Source organism: Bradysia coprophila, unplaced genomic scaffold (assembly GCF_014529535.1).
Source record: "Bradysia coprophila strain Holo2 unplaced genomic scaffold, BU_Bcop_v1 contig_151, whole genome shotgun sequence".
In the NCBI taxonomy this organism is placed as follows: domain Eukaryota; kingdom Metazoa; phylum Arthropoda; class Insecta; order Diptera; family Sciaridae; genus Bradysia; species Bradysia coprophila.
In genome coordinates, this window is record NW_023503423.1 from 2,509,869 (window position 1) to 2,526,773 (window position 16,905).

The 16,905-nt window shown below is 38.9% G+C and overlaps 2 protein-coding genes across 2 annotated transcripts; one reads left to right on the forward strand and one right to left on the reverse strand.

Annotated features, from left to right (window-relative positions):
- Nucleotides 1-2,867: 2,867 nt before the first annotated feature.
- Nucleotides 2,868-11,260, reverse strand: LOC119074402 (transcription factor mef2A-like). Its single transcript, XM_037180524.1, has 7 exons — nt 10,851-11,260; nt 8,055-10,793; nt 3,994-4,205; nt 3,756-3,929; nt 3,472-3,643; nt 3,221-3,409; nt 2,868-3,153 (listed from the first exon to the last, which is right to left on the reverse strand). The coding sequence occupies exons 1-7, from the start codon at nt 11,067-11,069 to the stop codon at nt 2,974-2,976; spliced, it is 3,885 nt and encodes a 1,294-aa protein (XP_037036419.1). The 5' UTR covers nt 11,070-11,260; the 3' UTR covers nt 2,868-2,973.
- A 3,600-nt stretch (nt 11,261-14,860) lies between these two features.
- LOC119074405 (AP-1 complex subunit mu-1-like) lies at nt 14,861-15,860 on the forward strand. The gene is made up of 2 exons (XM_037180528.1): nt 14,861-15,100; nt 15,171-15,860. Exons 1-2 carry the CDS (start codon nt 15,059-15,061, stop codon nt 15,789-15,791), a joined length of 663 nt encoding a protein of 220 aa, XP_037036423.1. The 5' UTR covers nt 14,861-15,058; the 3' UTR covers nt 15,792-15,860.
- The last annotated feature ends 1,045 nt before the right edge of the window (nt 15,861-16,905 follow it).

Here is a 16,905-nt window from a genome sequence, read left to right on the forward strand (position 1 = left end):
CCAAGGATCTGATTCCTCAATATTACTAAGGGTATGGGTTACGTAGAATAAGAGAAAAGGTCAGAAAGACACCATTTACTAAATATCCACCAAATAAAACGAAAAAAAGTTTTAAAAAAAAGCGAGAAAGAAAAACACGAAATCGAAGATTTTATGGAAAAATAAGATTATTCGACCAAGATAAACTTTTTCGGACCACCCTGTACATTCCCATTTCTTGATTCGTGTTCAGAATTTAGAGATTCACATATCTCACTTAATATATGTTCGTAAAACACTTAAAAGAAAAGAAAATGGTCCAAAATCACGCATTTTCTTCAATACCTTAAAAATTTCGACTTCGATAATTTTTTCGGCCCATCCAGTATTTTCCACAAACTTTTTGTATTCGGAAATGTTGTTCAGAATTCAAAACTCTACATTTTTCCCGAAGAAACTAATTTTTTATCTTTACGGGTTCTCGTGATATTCAATGAAAAGCGTGAAAATCGGATTTTCGGCTTTAAGCCGCCGCCAAAAGTTATTGCCCAGGAACCCTGGCACCCTAACTTTTCTTTATCAGGACACTAAACTCTACCGAAAAACACTTTAACATGCTCCGAACCTCACTTTGGACACAGGGTTTTCAGTGGCCCCTGCATTACAGTGGAAAAATTACGATTGAAAATCGAAAACATTTTGATTGGAAATCGAAAAAATTAAGAGAAAGGTCCTCACTGAGGACTCCTCAGTAGAAAAATTTCCATTTGAAATCGGAAAGAAATTAACAGAAAGGTCCTGAGTGGAAACATTTCGATTGGAAATCAAAAAAAAAATTAACAGAAAAGCCTCAGTAGGAAAAATTTTGATTCGAAATCGAAAAAAATTAACAGAAAGGTCCTCAGTAGAAAAATTTCCATTTGAAATCGAAGAAAAATCAACAGAAAGGCCCCAGTGATGAACTATCGATAGAAAATAATGAACTGCCGATAGATAATAATGAACTACCAATAGAAAATATTGAACTACCGATAGAAAGTAATAAACTACCGATAAAAAATGGAATTTGACCGATGAATAGTCGTAAAATTATTAATTTATCGGTATTTTATCACTTTTTACCGGTAAAAAGTTATCGGTAGTTTTGAATATTTTTATCGGTACTTGTGAATTTGTCTATCGATAATTTATTATTTTCTATCGGTACCGTATTTATCGGTCATTTATTATTTCTTATCGGTAGTTTTGAATTAATTTATCGGTCGTTTATTAGTATCCAATGGAAAGTACACGAGCAAACAATTTTGTACTAAGACAAAACTTCAAGTGTGTTTTTGTGCAACAAGCTTCAGTAACTGTCTTTTCCACAAGTTTGAATATGCAAGGCGAAGGCGAGGTATCCAGCTATATGTTTCACAAAAACAGTTGGTGAAGCAAGAAATAGACGATGGAGTTTGCAAGTATCACAAAGTTGTTTCCGAAGTAATGAAGTATGTAACAACATCCGATGCATTCTGGTTCACTACCTACCCCATGCAAAAGTTTATTTCCACACAAAAAAATGAAAATAAATGAACCGACAATGGACCATGTAGGAACTCGCCTCCTACTCTATTATGAATGACAAGTCACACATGTAAATGTTTGTACGCTCATCTTATCCCTATACTTGTAAATAGAGATTCATTCCATTACCGGCACTCGAGTCAATCAACGCGCAATAAATATTCGTCCCGTAAAGTCTTCTGTGTTTCAATTATTTGATAAAGGCACAGCCTTTACAGACCACATATAATGGTTCATTTTCGCAGGGGACAAACTGCTATGTAATGGTCTACTTTCGCATTGGACAGGTAGTAAAAACATTTTTTTTTTGAAGTGTCCTTCGTTCTGTATCGTTATTTGTACTAATCGATGACCTCTCATTGAAAGTTTTACTTTAATTGACGTCACGGCTAGACTAAAGGGAATAAAATGTGTGTATGCAGTATCTTACTGGGTTAAAATCAAAGTCTCAAATGTTCGAAAAACGACTCAAAAGACAATCGATTTGAGACCACTTCTTTCCAAGGCTGTACAGTGTACACTTTGTTGGACTTTAACTTAGATATCTCCTGCAAATCTGAATATGTTTTGATGATCTCAATACTATTTCAACAAAAAGTGGCCAACAGCTGACATGTCGAAGGATCGGGTGCTACAGCTCTACGAAGCATCAGTACTTTAATAGCGCATTTTCTACGTAGGAAAAGTGTCGGCGTTTCTAAGGATTTGAACCAACTTTTACTAAAAAAATCACAAGACCACGATGCCTTTGAATGATCTGCAACTGTATAACTACTACTGGTTCTTCCTGCATGCATCCCGTTGCTAGAACTGAATAATAACAAGCAAGCATTTCGATCAGTGGTTTTCGTGTTTCCTCTGCATTTGTGGAAAGACTAGGGTGTCTGGAGATCGGTTTCTAGAATTCCGTCTTTCCAGAAGGTCCACCTTCATTCCAGCTCTAGAACTCAAGGATAACAAGCAATTCCATCAGTTTTTTGCTGCTTCCTCTGGATTTGGGAAAAGATTAGGGTGTCTAGAGGTCAGTTCCCACAACTACGTCACTCCAGAAGGTCTACTTCCTTCCTAGTTCTAGAACACAGGAATAACAGCGATTTTCAACAGTTTTTTGAACGTTCTCCTGGATTTATGAAATTTTTGAGGACTTCGGAGGTCTGTTCCCAGAATATTATCACTCCTAACGGTCCATCTTCTTCCCAGTTCTAAGGGTGACAAACATTTCTTTATGTTATTTGTGCTCTCTTCTGGATACAAGAATGCAGCTGACGACATTGACCACTATTCCCATTCCCATGTCATCAAATGTGAAACGAATCCCGACACATTCTTTGAGAAATTAATTTGTTTTTATTTCCTTACTGACTAAACAATCATGATCGCAAAATTGACAATGCCATACATCCCCGCAGCCAACATTCTCACGCAGACCTAATTTTCCTGGTCGACATGTCCCGCATCTCGAACGAAACTGTCGTAGTCCAATTTCAGATATTGTTCCGGCGTCTTCGACCAATTATTACAATAGCGCCTGATTTCGTCCAGCGTTCGTTGGTGAATGTTTCGTTTGAAGCAGGTATCGGCATCCATTTCCATTTCGCATGTGTACGGCTGGAATGCAGAAAACAATCGTTCAATTGGTTGATCGCATTGACGCATTGCAATGGTCATAACTTACCGTGAACGCGTACGCTTTAGCAAAATTGTAAAATTCGGTGTAGTGGCGCAGTGTGGACGCAATGGAATCGACAATGATAAAATCGAACAGTCCGTCGACCACCGTTTTTTTGTACGATTTCATCAAGTATTGCATGTACGTGTCCTCCATGTCTTCTTCGTATTCGTAAACCATTCGCTTCACGTTTAACTGAAAACGTATTGGAAAATGAGCGAACCGCAAAGGCTGGAAAGACTGGATTTTCGCTTTACATTTTTACCGGTCTCTGGACACTTCCTGACCTCATCGATTTCCGTTTTGAAATAGTCGTCGATACTGAGAATACGAACGGCTACGCCATCATTTTCGGCTTCCTTGTCCTTTATCAATTTCGCCAAAAAAGTTTTGCCCGAACCTGGCGGTCCTCTCATAATTATCACAATTCTGAGGCACAAAAAAACATTAATTCAAAACGGTTGTAAGATTGTAAGATTCCTCCTCAAGCAACCGAGTGGTAGGTAGATAGCTGGACGTATAACAATAAAAAATTACTTACTTGTGTGGCCGTCCCTGTCTACCCGGATTGTATATGATGTCTTCCAACAGTACAACATTTTGTCTCATTGGCCGACCAGTTGATGGTTTTGTAGCAGCAGCATTCACTTTTCGATAGTCTGTCCTTGCATCAGCTTTACCATTATCCAACGTTCCCTCGTACTCTTCAAGCGAACTGAAATCGTATAAGACCGAGTTAATTGACTGCACAGCTGGCCTTTCATGCGATCGGCACTCACTCGTCGTCATTGGAGAGAATTTCTTCGTAGTCATTCAGTGAATCGGGTGCAGGGATGGCTTTATTCAACGGAATAATTTGGCCGTCTTTCCGTTTCCTTTTGCCGCGTTTCGTCGGCAAACACGGCCTCTTCCGGCTTTCCTCATTTAATAATTGCCACTTTATCGACGGATAGAATTTATGGCCAATGGGATAGTCGTTCACCGTGCTTCGCTGGAAATTAATGGAAATTGGGGCCAAATGTTAAATCGAACTTCACATATATCAGCCATCGGTGAACTTAGTCTTTGATCGCAAGGTCTACTCTAGTTTTTACCAGGCCACCGACAATGATCTCAATCATTGAGTGTTGAGTGAATTGAATAGTCTAGCGTTCAATATAGAGTAACGTAACATATTCTGAGTAGGTGCAGCGAGATGCCGTATTAGCATTCCTCTGTTGTAAGCGCACATAGCTGTGATACTGAAGATGATGGACCTACATAATCATTAGTAACTAGTGGAAGTTTTGGGACTGAGTAATCAATTTCAAATTTTTAACATGCTTTTTAATCCCAGCCCCAGGCTCAGTGTTTTCCAGATTCTTTACTATCGACTATTCACTTAATAATAGAGCTTTGAAGGGGTAGTAGGAAACTGGGAATGAGATTTCCAATCGGCCATTTGCTTTCATTGATTTGTCATACCAAAATTAGCCAGAGTCAATTTTAATGGAGAATTTTACCTGTCTTAGGGTTAGAGAATTTTACAGCCTTATTTGAACTGAAACGTGAATTTGGCCTGGTAGCTACGACTTGATATTTTTCAGAACTCGAAAGCCAACGATTTTCTCTGAAATCTTAAGGTTAATGCTGAAAATTTTGGTCGTCAGGTCGTTTGAGGATTTCCTTTTCAGATCCAGGTGAGATGACCTGACTTGTCGTAAGCTATACTACCTGGAGTCTTTAGGGCGGATCGATTTTTACACTTTAATCCAAAAAGCACAACCGGTCGAGTTCACCGATCTTTGTTTTATGTTTTAAGGGTGCCCGAAACGAGCCATTTTTGAGTTGAGCATTTTTTACGCGTAAGGGATATTTCAAATATTTATCAACGTTAACTCGGCACGACAAAAAAGCTTCCAAAAAGTCAAAACTTCTGGAATTGGGGTTTCTGAAGACAACAAAAGGTCAATTTTTGAAAAGTTTTCCAAAAACTTTTTTTCGTTCCGAATTCTTCATAAATATATGGATTAAATAACGGTTAATTTGACCTTACGTTTTGTTGCTTCTTCACTACGAGATTGGACGGATCTCAACATATTATGACCAGGGTCATTGCATCCACCAGAAATCCCTTGCGCGTAAGGGCAGCGCCCTCAAAACGTAAAAAATCTTTTCTATTTCGGAAAAATTATCAGTGGACTCAGCCAGTTATGGACTTGTACACCTGTGCTTTCTGGATTATAAAGTGAAAAAAACAGTAGGGCTCACTAGTTGAACAAAATACATTTTTTGGTGCATTTTGGTATAAAAGCGTGAATTTTTAACCATTGATAAATATGCATTTGGGGATTCCAAAACGATTAGGAGACTTTGGAAAAGTGACCTCTAGCGCCATCTACATCCAGTTGAAGTTTTCGATGCAGAGGTAACTTTGATGAATTTCTGTGTAGCGGGAATCGAAGCTACGCAGGTGATATTGGTCTCAAACGATAGCTGAGGGTTCAAAGTTTTTTTAGTGCAAAAAAATTTCACGAATTTTCCGATTTTCCCGCATTTTTTCCGAATTTTCTGAAAAATGATATTTTAAAACTGAGGGGAAAGTTAAGTAATTTTTAAAATTGATTGTTGCACGTTCAGTTTCCAAACTTTTAACGATGAAAAAGTTTTTGGATGTTCCGCAGCAGTGGTAAATAGTTTCAGTTTTCATCGAAAATGTGAACCCTTTTGCATGGCGAATTTTTTTCGGCGAAATTTTGTTTCGTAAATTTAATGAGACTAGTACTGGGAATGCCAGGCATGATCTAAAAACAAAATAAAACCAGTTTTTCGATTTTTAAAAAAATATTGAGTTTCCGAAATCTGCTGAAATCTGTGAATTTTCCTCCTTCGGCGAACTTTGACAGACCCTAAAAAATCCACAAACGTTTCAAGCAGCACAAACATACTTTAAACGCTTAGCCCCTCAGCTTTCAAACGATACCAAACACTCCACAACCGGATCAAAGGATGTATGACCTGTGATGTGAGATATGTGGTTGGACGCGATTTCACGCAAATTTCGAAATATATGAGAGGTAAGTGGAAAAGGCAAAACAAAACCATTTTAATTATTTTGGGTGAGTCAGCTTTTGACAACTTCCGTTTTCTAATCAATAGCCCTTTAAAAATGATTTTTACGGCTTTTCCACTTACTTCTCATATATTTCGAAATTTGCTTGAAATTTTGGGTCCAACCACATATCTCACATCACAAGGCATACATCCTTTGATCCGGAAGTAGAGTGTTTGGTATCGTTTGAAAGCTGAGGGTCCCAGCTAAGCATTTAATCTTGTAATCTTGTGCTGTTTGCGGCGTTTATGGATTTTTTAGAGTCTGTCAAGTTCACCGAAGGAGGAAAATTTACAGATTTTAGCAGATTTCGGAAACTTAATATTTTTTTAAAAATCGGAAAACTGGTTTTATTTTGTTTTTAGATCATGCCTAGCATTGCCAGTACTAGTCTCATTAAATTTACGAAAAAAAATTTCGCCGAAAAAAATTCGCCATGCAAAAGGGTTCACATTTTCGATGAAAACTGAAACTAGTTACCACTGCTGCGGAACATCCAAAAACTTTTTCATCGTTAAAAGTTTGGAAACTGAATGTGCAACAATCAATTTTAAAAATTACTTAACTTTCACCTCAGTTTTAAAATATCATTTTTTAAGAAAATTCGGAAAAACTGCGGGAAAATCGGAAAATTCGTGAAATTTTTTTGCACTAAAAAAACACTTTGAACCCTCAGCTATCGTTTGAGACCAATATCACCTGCGTAGCTTCGATTCCCGCTACACAGAAATTCATCAAAGTTACCTCTGCATCGAAAACTTCAACCGGATGAAGATGGCGCTAGATGTCACTTTTTCAAAGTCTCCTAATCGTTTTGGAATCCCCAAATGTATATTTATCAATGGTAAAAAATTCACGCTTTTATACCAAAATGCACCAAAATGCAGCTAGTGAGCCTTACTAAAATGGAAATCTCGAGTCCAGAGTTAAATACAAAAAAAATTAAAGATAAAATGTGACCCGCCCAAGCGAAATTCCGGAAGAATTGTGTCAGATTTTTTTCGCGTTCAACCCGAACCTGAACTTTTACTTTCGGGTCTGGTTCTGAATTTTTTCCCTAAAAACCTTGAAAATTTTAAGGCTTTCAGGTCGAACCCGAACTTTTTACATCAGAAATCACATATTTTCACGAGAAACTTGACCCGAAAGTAGAAGTTCAGACTCGGGTCACGTTCGGGTTGAGCGCAAAATTTCAGTTTCAGACGAAGTTCGGGTAGAAACTTAAATTTTAGTTCAGATCCGGGTTTGAAACAGGTCGACCCGAAGCCTTTTTTCTGATTCAAAAGGATTGCTCTGCTTCCGCATGATGTATAGTGCGGCATGGACGTGAAATCATTAACACCCTCAGTTTAGTGGATTTTTTTGTGTGATACTTTAATGTTAAATGTTTACAATGCGAACGTAAAAATAAATAAAATTTTCGTTTAAAATCTAGGAAAAAATATTTTTTTTTGACTAAAAGTAGACGCTAAGCAAAAGAAGAACAAAAACCGACAGTCATGCGAAAATCGAACGTTTCCTGACATCCGACACAATATCCCCGTCTATTGCCGACTATTTCATGAACACATCTCAAGCCGTATATTGCCGCTGCGGCCATCATAGGAGTTGACCTTTATTTTTGTCTATTCGCAGAACAAGTAGACGTTCAGCCACTTTTCTATCATCAATAAAAAAGGAAACTTTTACCTCGCACTGAATTGGATACGAAATGCAAATTGAAAATGGCTAAATGCTGTGCGTACTCACCTTCATGATTAGCGTTCGTTTAAATCTCTTGCCCTGCTTTGTCGCCGTATTAATCGATGACAATTGCTCGTAGGTGATCTCCTTCAGCTCCTTTGTCCTTCTATTCGGTTGGAATTTTGGTTTCATTGGATCGCTGTTGCCACCACTACCACTAACGCCACCACCACTCCCAACATCTATTACAACACTTCTGTTCGGAATCGGTTGCGATTGTTGCAATTGTTGCGACTTTGCATTGCTTGTGTTCGGATCCCACTTGGACACGATGCTGTAGTAGTACTCCTTAATCATATGCTTGTTGGACGAGTGATTGTAGTCGATTGTCTTGACTGGAAAGAAATCGTCACCGGCGAGGTATTTGTTGGATGGTCGAGGTCGCGATAAGTTTTGCGGTCGCGAGACAATTCCCATTGTGTGATGACCGTAATCGACTACTTTCATCGGTTTGATGCCCTCATCGTCTTGCATTGTTGTTGTGGGTCGCTTGCTGTTCGCCGAATAGTCAATGACTTTGGTCGGCCGGAAGAAATCCTCGTCTTTTGCATTGTCCGATGTAAAGGAGTCAGCTGGAAGTCCGCCACGGTTTTGTACATTGTTGAAGGGCTGGGAATTGTTTTGACCGAAATTGTTGTCGTCCGGTCGACTGTTGTTACGATAGTTTGATTGAGAGTTGGAGATGTCTGTGAAATTTGGTCCGTCGTAGTCTTGGAAATTCCTTCGACGACAAAAATCGTTCGAACTGTCGCCACCAAAATTGTTCCGATCATCACTTCTCTCATTAAATCCACAGCTGTCGTTGTTGAATTGACCGTTGGCCATTGGCTGGTTGAAGTTCTTTCCGAAGTTGTTGTTACTGCCACCGAAATTCGATGACGAACTTTGCGGGAAATTGTTGCTGTCGTTGCCGAAATTCGAATTGTTACCAAACGTCGACCTGTCGAACGGATTCCTTCGATTCGCTTGGAAATTGAAGGAGTTCTGTTGCTGCGAATTGCCCGCACTTCCTCGCATATTCTCGTTGAAATTGGATCGATTCGCGTTGAAATTGTCGTTGGCGAAATTCCGATTTTGATTGAAATTACTGGCCGGCCCATTGTCGCTGTTCAGGAAATTCGAACGATTTCTGCTGAAATTATCGCCGTTCGGCTGACTGTCGTTCATAAAGTTCGACGAACCGAATTGATTGACCGATTTCCGATTGAAATTGTCACGAGAATTCATCATCGGCCTGGAATAGTCGTTTCTGTTCCTGTCCATCGGATTCATTTGAAACGGCCGATCATCCTCATCGTTACCGTCTTCGTAATTCATATCGCCGGCGAATCGTTCATGTTCCCGATTCGGATCGAAATCGTCATCGTATGGATCATCGTCGCAATTGTTCAGCTGATTGGAATTGATCGCTTGAGTGTTCTCGTTCGATTGATTGTTGCTGGACGAGTCGATCTCTTGCGGTTGATGGAACGACGAATGCGAGTTTTGGCCCTCATGAACATCATCATCATCGTCGTCGTCATCATCGTCATCGTCGTCTCTCCAGTTGAATCGAGGAACGGAGTCCGGATCAATATCTGGCATCTTCATATCAAGTAGCGATGGAATGGCAGATTTTGCTACCGGATTCGAAACCGCTTTCGATTGGATGTTGGACAGCAACGACGCAAGGTTCGGATCACCTAATATGCTTGTGATTCCCCTGGAAATGGCTTCTAGGTCCGGTCGTTGAGCGTTGGCAATCGGTTGAGCCATTTTATCTTCCCGTTTCGGTGATATGTCATTGATGACGACCGTATCGTTGTCGACGTCTGCATCGTTATCGTTCGGCCTGTCCTCAACCAAATCCAATCCTGGTATACCCGACCCAATCACGGAACCTCGGTTGAACAATTGACTGTTTGAGGAAGTCTCCAGCGATGGTGGAACTACATCACTGCTACAATTAACTTTGTCCATTGGATCGTTGATTTCTGACGACCCACTGGACTGACTGTAACCGATAGGATTGTGTTCATTGGATACGCGTGACAATTGATCTTGCGGAACGGAAGTATTTTGTAGCGGCGATTGCAATTGCTGTAGTTTCTGTTGCTGTTGCTGTTGTTGTTGTTGCAGCAATTCCAGTTTCCTTCGTTTCATTTGCTCCCTACGCTCCAGCAACTTCGTTCGACATTCTTCCATTTTCTGCTCGTATTCCATGTACGCCCGCGTGTCCGGATGATTGGCATTCTGTAATTTCCATTTGGTAAACTCTTCTTCCCACTTTTTAAACTGCTCGTCGAAGGCCTTTTCTTCCGGTGTCTTATCGGTCACGTCTTCGGTGACTTGATTCAATGGCTCGGCGACAAACTTATTTGTCGTTGGAGCAGCATTATTGGTGGTTACCGGTTCGAATTGATTGCGTCCAGCGTGACCGGAGAATGGAACTGCATTTTGACCGATTCCACTGGCCACACCTCTGTTGTTAAACTGTTGATTCACAGCCGGTTGATTCGGAAAGTGTGTGGATCTAGCTGACACTGCAGTCGCTTGAAATGGTCGCTGATTTGACGAATCATGTGAACTATTGCTGTTTGTTTGATCTGGAGGTGGCGGTGGTAAAGGCGCTGGTTGATTGGGCGGAGGTGGAGGTAAATGACTAATTGATGTTGGTGGCATGGATGACACCGAACCCATTTGTGGCACAATGGGCGGCATAATCGATGTGTTTTGACCAAATTTCTGTTGCATCTCCTGTTGATACTAAAATGAAGGAACAACTCAGCTTCGACACCAACGGTCGCTTGTTTCACATTTTACCTTTTCGCCATACGTAGCTTGCCATTGTGCATACTGCTGTTGATAAGTTTGCCACTGCTGCCAGTTCTGTTGCATCGCAAAGTGTTGTTCTGGTGTCATTGTCGGATTGAATTGCATCGAATTGATGGGATTGTAGGCACCCATTTGCGGCGGCTGATTCGGAACGGCAGGCATCGCAAAATTGTTTAGCGGTTGCGACCAATTCTGTTGCCAGGCCATTTTCAATTTTGTTGCTGCACAGCTCCACCAAATGAGTGGATGGCACGAATGGGCACGATATTACACCGTGACAAATTTTATGTTTTTAAATGTTTCATAAAGTTCAAGTTCAGTGAAAATTGACAACTTTAGCAGACATTTAATCGAAATTACAATGAAAATATCAAAACTTTTTTAGCTGAAATGTCACTTGCGCTCTTTTGCGGCTGGGACGTTTTGTGAAATGACATTATCGTATCGATATATCGCTGCGGTCGTTTTAGTCGACCAGAGAAATGGGAAAAATGATCATGACTGCAAACCCTGCAAACCCTGAAATTTGCTACAGAAACTTTGCCTGTGTATTCGATTGGACTGATTTCTGGGTCATGTTCGACCATGATTTGTTCTCGGATGGTCGGATATTTTCGATTATCGATTTGACGATAATTTATCGCTTCCACAATGTTTTTCTCGATAATGGTTTTCGCGTTGGAAAATGATGTAATCCTTATTATTCTTAAATCTTTGTTTTGCACTTCCGTCAAGTTTTTTCAGAAAACCACTTAAGCACGCAAAAATGTGTTACCAATACCCTCTCTAGCAACCAAACTAGGAAAATTAAGGTGGTAAAACTTTACAGTGTATTCTGTCATAGAAAATTTTACACTTTTAAAAATAAATTAATTGAAGTATGAGCAGCGATTTCATTTTTTATGTTGAAAATATTACGTCTTGATTAACCATTTCGGTGTTCGAAAATGAATAATTTGTGATTGTGACGAGTTTTTTTGTGTGTTGCTCCGTTATTTTGGTGTGCAAAAATGAAATAAAGTTTAAAGTTTGTCTTTTTCGAGTGACGTCAATATTGCTTTAAAAAAGAGCGCGGCACGGCAACTCTATTACAAGAAAAAGTCAGTGTCACATTTGTCAAAATAAGGTGGTATTTTGACTGCGTCAAAACGAAGTTTGGTTGCTAGAGAGGGTATTGGTGTTACTTTTAAAGGAAAAAGTGGTTTTTAAGTAAACTTATTGTTTAAATTTACAGTGGTCCTACTAAAAATTTCCTCTCCTTCGGTAGGACATGTAGGACAATATTTTCACATGAAGAGTAATAGGACTTCTTCATAGTTAATATTTGTATTTTGGTGCCCGAACTAACTACGACATTCTACCTTTCTTGTTCCTCTATTCTCGTACTCGGGCTTGACTTCTTTGTGCTGACAAGCACCAATTTCAAGACTTTCGGAATGATGAAAACAAGAAATCTCCAATATCATGACCAGTGTTGTGGTCCTATGAATCAAATATGACTCCATTGAACAAGATTCATTTGTTGACTGTGACTACTTCTACTTCTCATTTTTTTTTGGGAATGTTTTCTTTGACACCCGATTTTCCATCAGTAGATGGCAATCACTTTTGTAAACTTTCTAAACCCAAGTTCAATCGAAAGATTTACTGCTGTCTTGTGTAAGAGGCTAGCGGAAACAACTGAAGATAGTCCGTCCACTCTGGTTTTTGGACCGCTGCTAGTTCTCGAGGTCATTCTCTTAACGTGAGTCCTGTGTAAGGGAAGAGTGTCTAAACTCAGTTTGTTCCTATTTTACTTTATTTGTTTTTTTTTTAGCCTCATTTGATAGGCATTTGCTCTGTGGAATGAAAATGAGGTACGTCAGGTTATATTCACTTCAGGTTATACTCTTCTCTGAGTATATAGAAGTAAAGAACGGATTAGGCTTAGTCCAACCACTAATGAATCACTAACGAAAGTCGAACAATTTTGCGAATCATTCATACAATGAGTGAAACCATTTACACATTGTCGCTAAATTGTTCATTCCCCGAACGAGAAGGAAAATGTAAGTCACAGAAGAGTAATTCTCGTCTTAATCCGAATCTACCAGATCTACTCTAAGATTGTGATTTTCACGTACAAGTTGACTTTCCATGTACCTTGGGCATTAAATTCGACTGCAGACTACAGTAGGAACCGAATAAAAGTTTAATTTTTATAGAAATGTATGAGAATGGTTTAGCAAAAATGTCCTACGCAGGACAGTAGGACAAGTAGGACGAATTTTTAAAATGTAGGACAAAGTAGGAAAGTAGGACACTGTGGGAGCGCTGAATTTACATAATCTGCAAAGGTTTCTCCAAGTGGGTTAAGTTATGATTTACAAACCAATTTTTCCTACAAAAGAAACACTTTTGTGCGTGCTTTAATGGTTTTATTTTTTTTAAACAAGATTTTGGTTCAGAGAAATCTTCAAAAAACGAATAATTTTACGCTCAAATGTAGACTAAAAATTTGCAAATGGTCCATCCCAACAAAAATCTCTTTGAAATACAATTTCTAAAATGAATGATATCGCTAGAGTTGACGCTTTCAGCTTCGTTACGCAAAAATTAAATTTTACACCCAATTAGTTCAAACAAGCTGGCTTAGGTTTTCTCATCATCTGCCAAATAATTTTTACAAAAAAAATTTGACTAGAAACAACCAAAATTTTACCAAAAAAATCTGCGTCGCAAAGTGGCAGATGTTCAGGAACAGACCAGCAAGAAAATTTGTCGAAATTCGAAAATTTGACGAAATTTGACGAAATTCGAAAATTTGACGAAATTTGAAAATTTGACGAAATTCGAAAATTTGACGAAATTTGAAAATCTGACGAAATTTGAAAATCTGACGAAATTCAGAAAATTTGACGAAAATCGAAAATTTGACGAAAATAATTCTCTATCTGCCACCATTCAAGAAATATCTCCAAAACCCCAATTGACCCACCCATTTCCAACTTTCGACATTTTTCTCATATGCCCCTCTGTTCTACTCGTAAAACTCTGAGACTTTGCCGAAGAAAGTAATTCTCTATCTCTCATAACCCAAAAAAATATTAGTCCTTTCATCCTACGCTCGAGTAGCTCAAAATTTGGTCACTCTAATCACTCTAGCTCAAACGAATCTGCCCCGATTTTTTAAATTATTTTTTTGTTCGAATCGTGTTACGAATACCTTTCATTTGATGGGTCGCACGCCTCTGTAGGTTTCAATACAGCTAAGCTACAGCCGAAAACACGTTCCCGACCCTCGAAAACCACACTCAGAAACCACTTCGAGGCCAATAAAACAAAACTCTGGTTTTTCCTGGGGTAATGGCATATCACATTTTCATTTTTATGCCCACCCTGAGGTTCCTGCAAAATTTCATGGAGATTGGCTGACTAGTTTCCGAGATCGTCCGTCGATAGATAGATAGATAGATAGATAGTTAAGTTTACAGAGTAAGTTGAAAGGTTTTGATTGTTTGGATAACGTTAATTTGGTGCATTTTCTATCAAAAGTGCCAATTTCAAAACGATGTATCTCCGGCAATTTTAAAGTTACATAGTCGAGTGATAGCGCGTTTTGCTCGTATTTGAAGCGCGAATAAGATAGAATAGGATTTGTGGTGATACAGGCCAAAGGAAAGAAACTTAAATTCTCGCCTATATATAGTTGCCGCGTCTCAAAAAAATTTCTTCGTTCTTTTTTTGGAAGTTAGACTGCGTCAAGTCCTCCGCTATCGCTCCGGACATGATCGCTCTTGTGGTCTCCAAATCTATCTCTCTCTCTCTTTCATAGGGTACGTGAAAACACTTTTAATTAGAAAAATCCACCACCTAACATTAACTGTTTTAGTAGTAGAATGGGACGATGTGTGCCCCAAATTGACTGACCCTCACGTTTGGCGATTCACCGGTGCTTGTTTTTTCGCTCATCGCCCATATACGAAATGTCTGGCACCACCACAACAAGTGATTTTAAGTTTTTCCATTTAATTTCACATTTAAATGTATTTTTGGATTTGTTCGAAAGAAGAAGCACTGCTGATATCGCATACAACACTAAGCCGTTTTGCTTGATAAGACTTGAAATCTGATTAAATTTCTGATTTTATCGATAAAATCCAAATTTTTATTTATTTACAATTGAATTTCGATTCGTTAGTGGAATAGAACGGACCATGTCTTCATCTGCGATCTACGTGCTAGACGTTAAGGGAAAGGTATTACCACATTTCCATTCTTCTGCTGAAGCGTGACGAATAAATAATTCTCTCTCTCTCTCTCTTTCAGGTGTTAATATCACGTAATTATCGTGGTGACATCGATATGTCGGTCATTGATAAATTTATGCCTCTGATTTTGGAAAAAGAGGAGGAAGGAGTGATCACACCGATCCTGCAATGCACCGACTGTACATTTGCTTACATCAAAAGTAACAACTTGTTCCTTGTTTCCACGTCACGAAGAAACCCCAACTTAACATTGGTCTTTGTGTGCCTACATAAGATTGCTCAGGTGTTTGCTGAATATTTCAAGCAATTAGAGGAGGAGAGCATTCGTGACAATTTTGTCGTAATATACGAGCTACTAGACGAACTCATTGACTTCGGATATCCACAAACGACGGACGGTAAAATTCTACAAGAATACATAACACAGGAAGGACATAAATTGGAAATCCAGCCACGGATACCCGATGTCGTGACGAATGCCGTCTCGTGGCGCCCGGAAGGCATCAGACATCGAACAAACGAAGTGTTTCTGGACGTCATCGAGAGCGTTACGCTGTTGGCAAATGCAAATGGTGTTGTACTGCGTAGTGAGATCATCGGTGCCATTAAGATGCGAGTGTGCTTGTCCGGAATGCCTGAGCTCACTGGGATCTATACAACAACCATATTATACACATAGAAAGATGAACAATTTATGGTTTGGTTGTTGGTTCGATGGCATATTACCTTATCTCACAACGTAGCGTAATGGTGCTAATAAAACGCCATGAAATCTCGTTGCCTATTCAATTCCATATATATTGGTGTAAATAACAAAAAATATAACAAATTTCATTCTTATAAAAACAAAAAAAAAATAAAGAAAAGTCCGAACACGGATATCACAATGTAAGTCTTAGTCTTAGTTTCCTCTTACCAAAAAAGTGCTTTTTGTTGAGTGGGCACTTAATGTAATCACAATTTAATCGTCGTTCAGCTGTTGGATAAATGCGATCACTGCGTCGGCATTTACTTTGGGCATTTTTCTAATTTGACGCGACACAATTTCCATTTACGTTCCATTGTGCGCCGTACGCAAAGGTTTCATCAACAAAAAATTGACCCAAAAAATTTGTCAAAGAAAATTTTACAAAAATAAATTTGCGTCACAAGTGGCAGATTAGTCGGTTTTTCCGTTTAAATTCTTTCAGTACATTTTTTAACCATTTCCCTCAACATCTGCCACTTGTGACGCAAATTTATTTTTGTAAAATTTTCTTTGACAAATTTTTTGGGTCAATTTTTTGTGGATGAAACCTTTGCGTACGGCGTACAATGCGTCACCCTCAGCGATATCAGTTATTTTGTAAGTAAGATAAAGGACTTGCGTCACATTTACCCTTTAAGGGTTTTTTGACTGATATCACCACTTTTGTAAGTATGTCATCTCGACAACATCAAAAAACCTTATGGAAATTAAATTTTTTTAGAGAAATCAATCTGAATCCCAAAATCTAGAAACCAATCTTGAAACACCTCACTTATATCGAAAATAACTCAAATCCATCGAAAGATCCGTTGGAAGTTAGGAAGTGCCAGAGGAATCATCTGTCATCCCAAATTTTAGGAACCAACCTTGGAACATTTCACTTATATCGAAAATAACCCAAATCCATCAAAAAATCCGATAGAAGTTAGGAAGTGCCAGAGGAATCATCTGTCATCCCAAAATTTGGGAATCAACCTTGGAACACCTCACTCATGTCGAAAATAACCCAAATCCATCGAAAAATCCGATGGAAGTTAGGAAGTGC

Coding starts and splice junctions, on each gene's coding strand:
- LOC119074402 (XM_037180524.1), bottom strand. CDS start 11,069: ATGGCCTGGCAACAGAATTGGTCGCAACCGCTAAACAATTTTGCGATG. Junction 3,930..3,993: donor ATTCTCTCCAATGACGACGA/GTGAGTGCCGAT, acceptor ATACGATTTCAG/TTCGCTTGAAGAGTACGAGG. Junction 3,154..3,220: donor CTAAAGCGTACGCGTTCACG/GTAAGTTATGAC, acceptor TCTGCATTCCAG/CCGTACACATGCGAAATGGA.
- LOC119074405 (XM_037180528.1), top strand. CDS start 15,059: ATGTCTTCATCTGCGATCTACGTGCTAGACGTTAAGGGAAAG. Junction 15,101..15,170: donor TGCTAGACGTTAAGGGAAAG/GTATTACCACAT, acceptor TCTCTCTTTCAG/GTGTTAATATCACGTAATTA.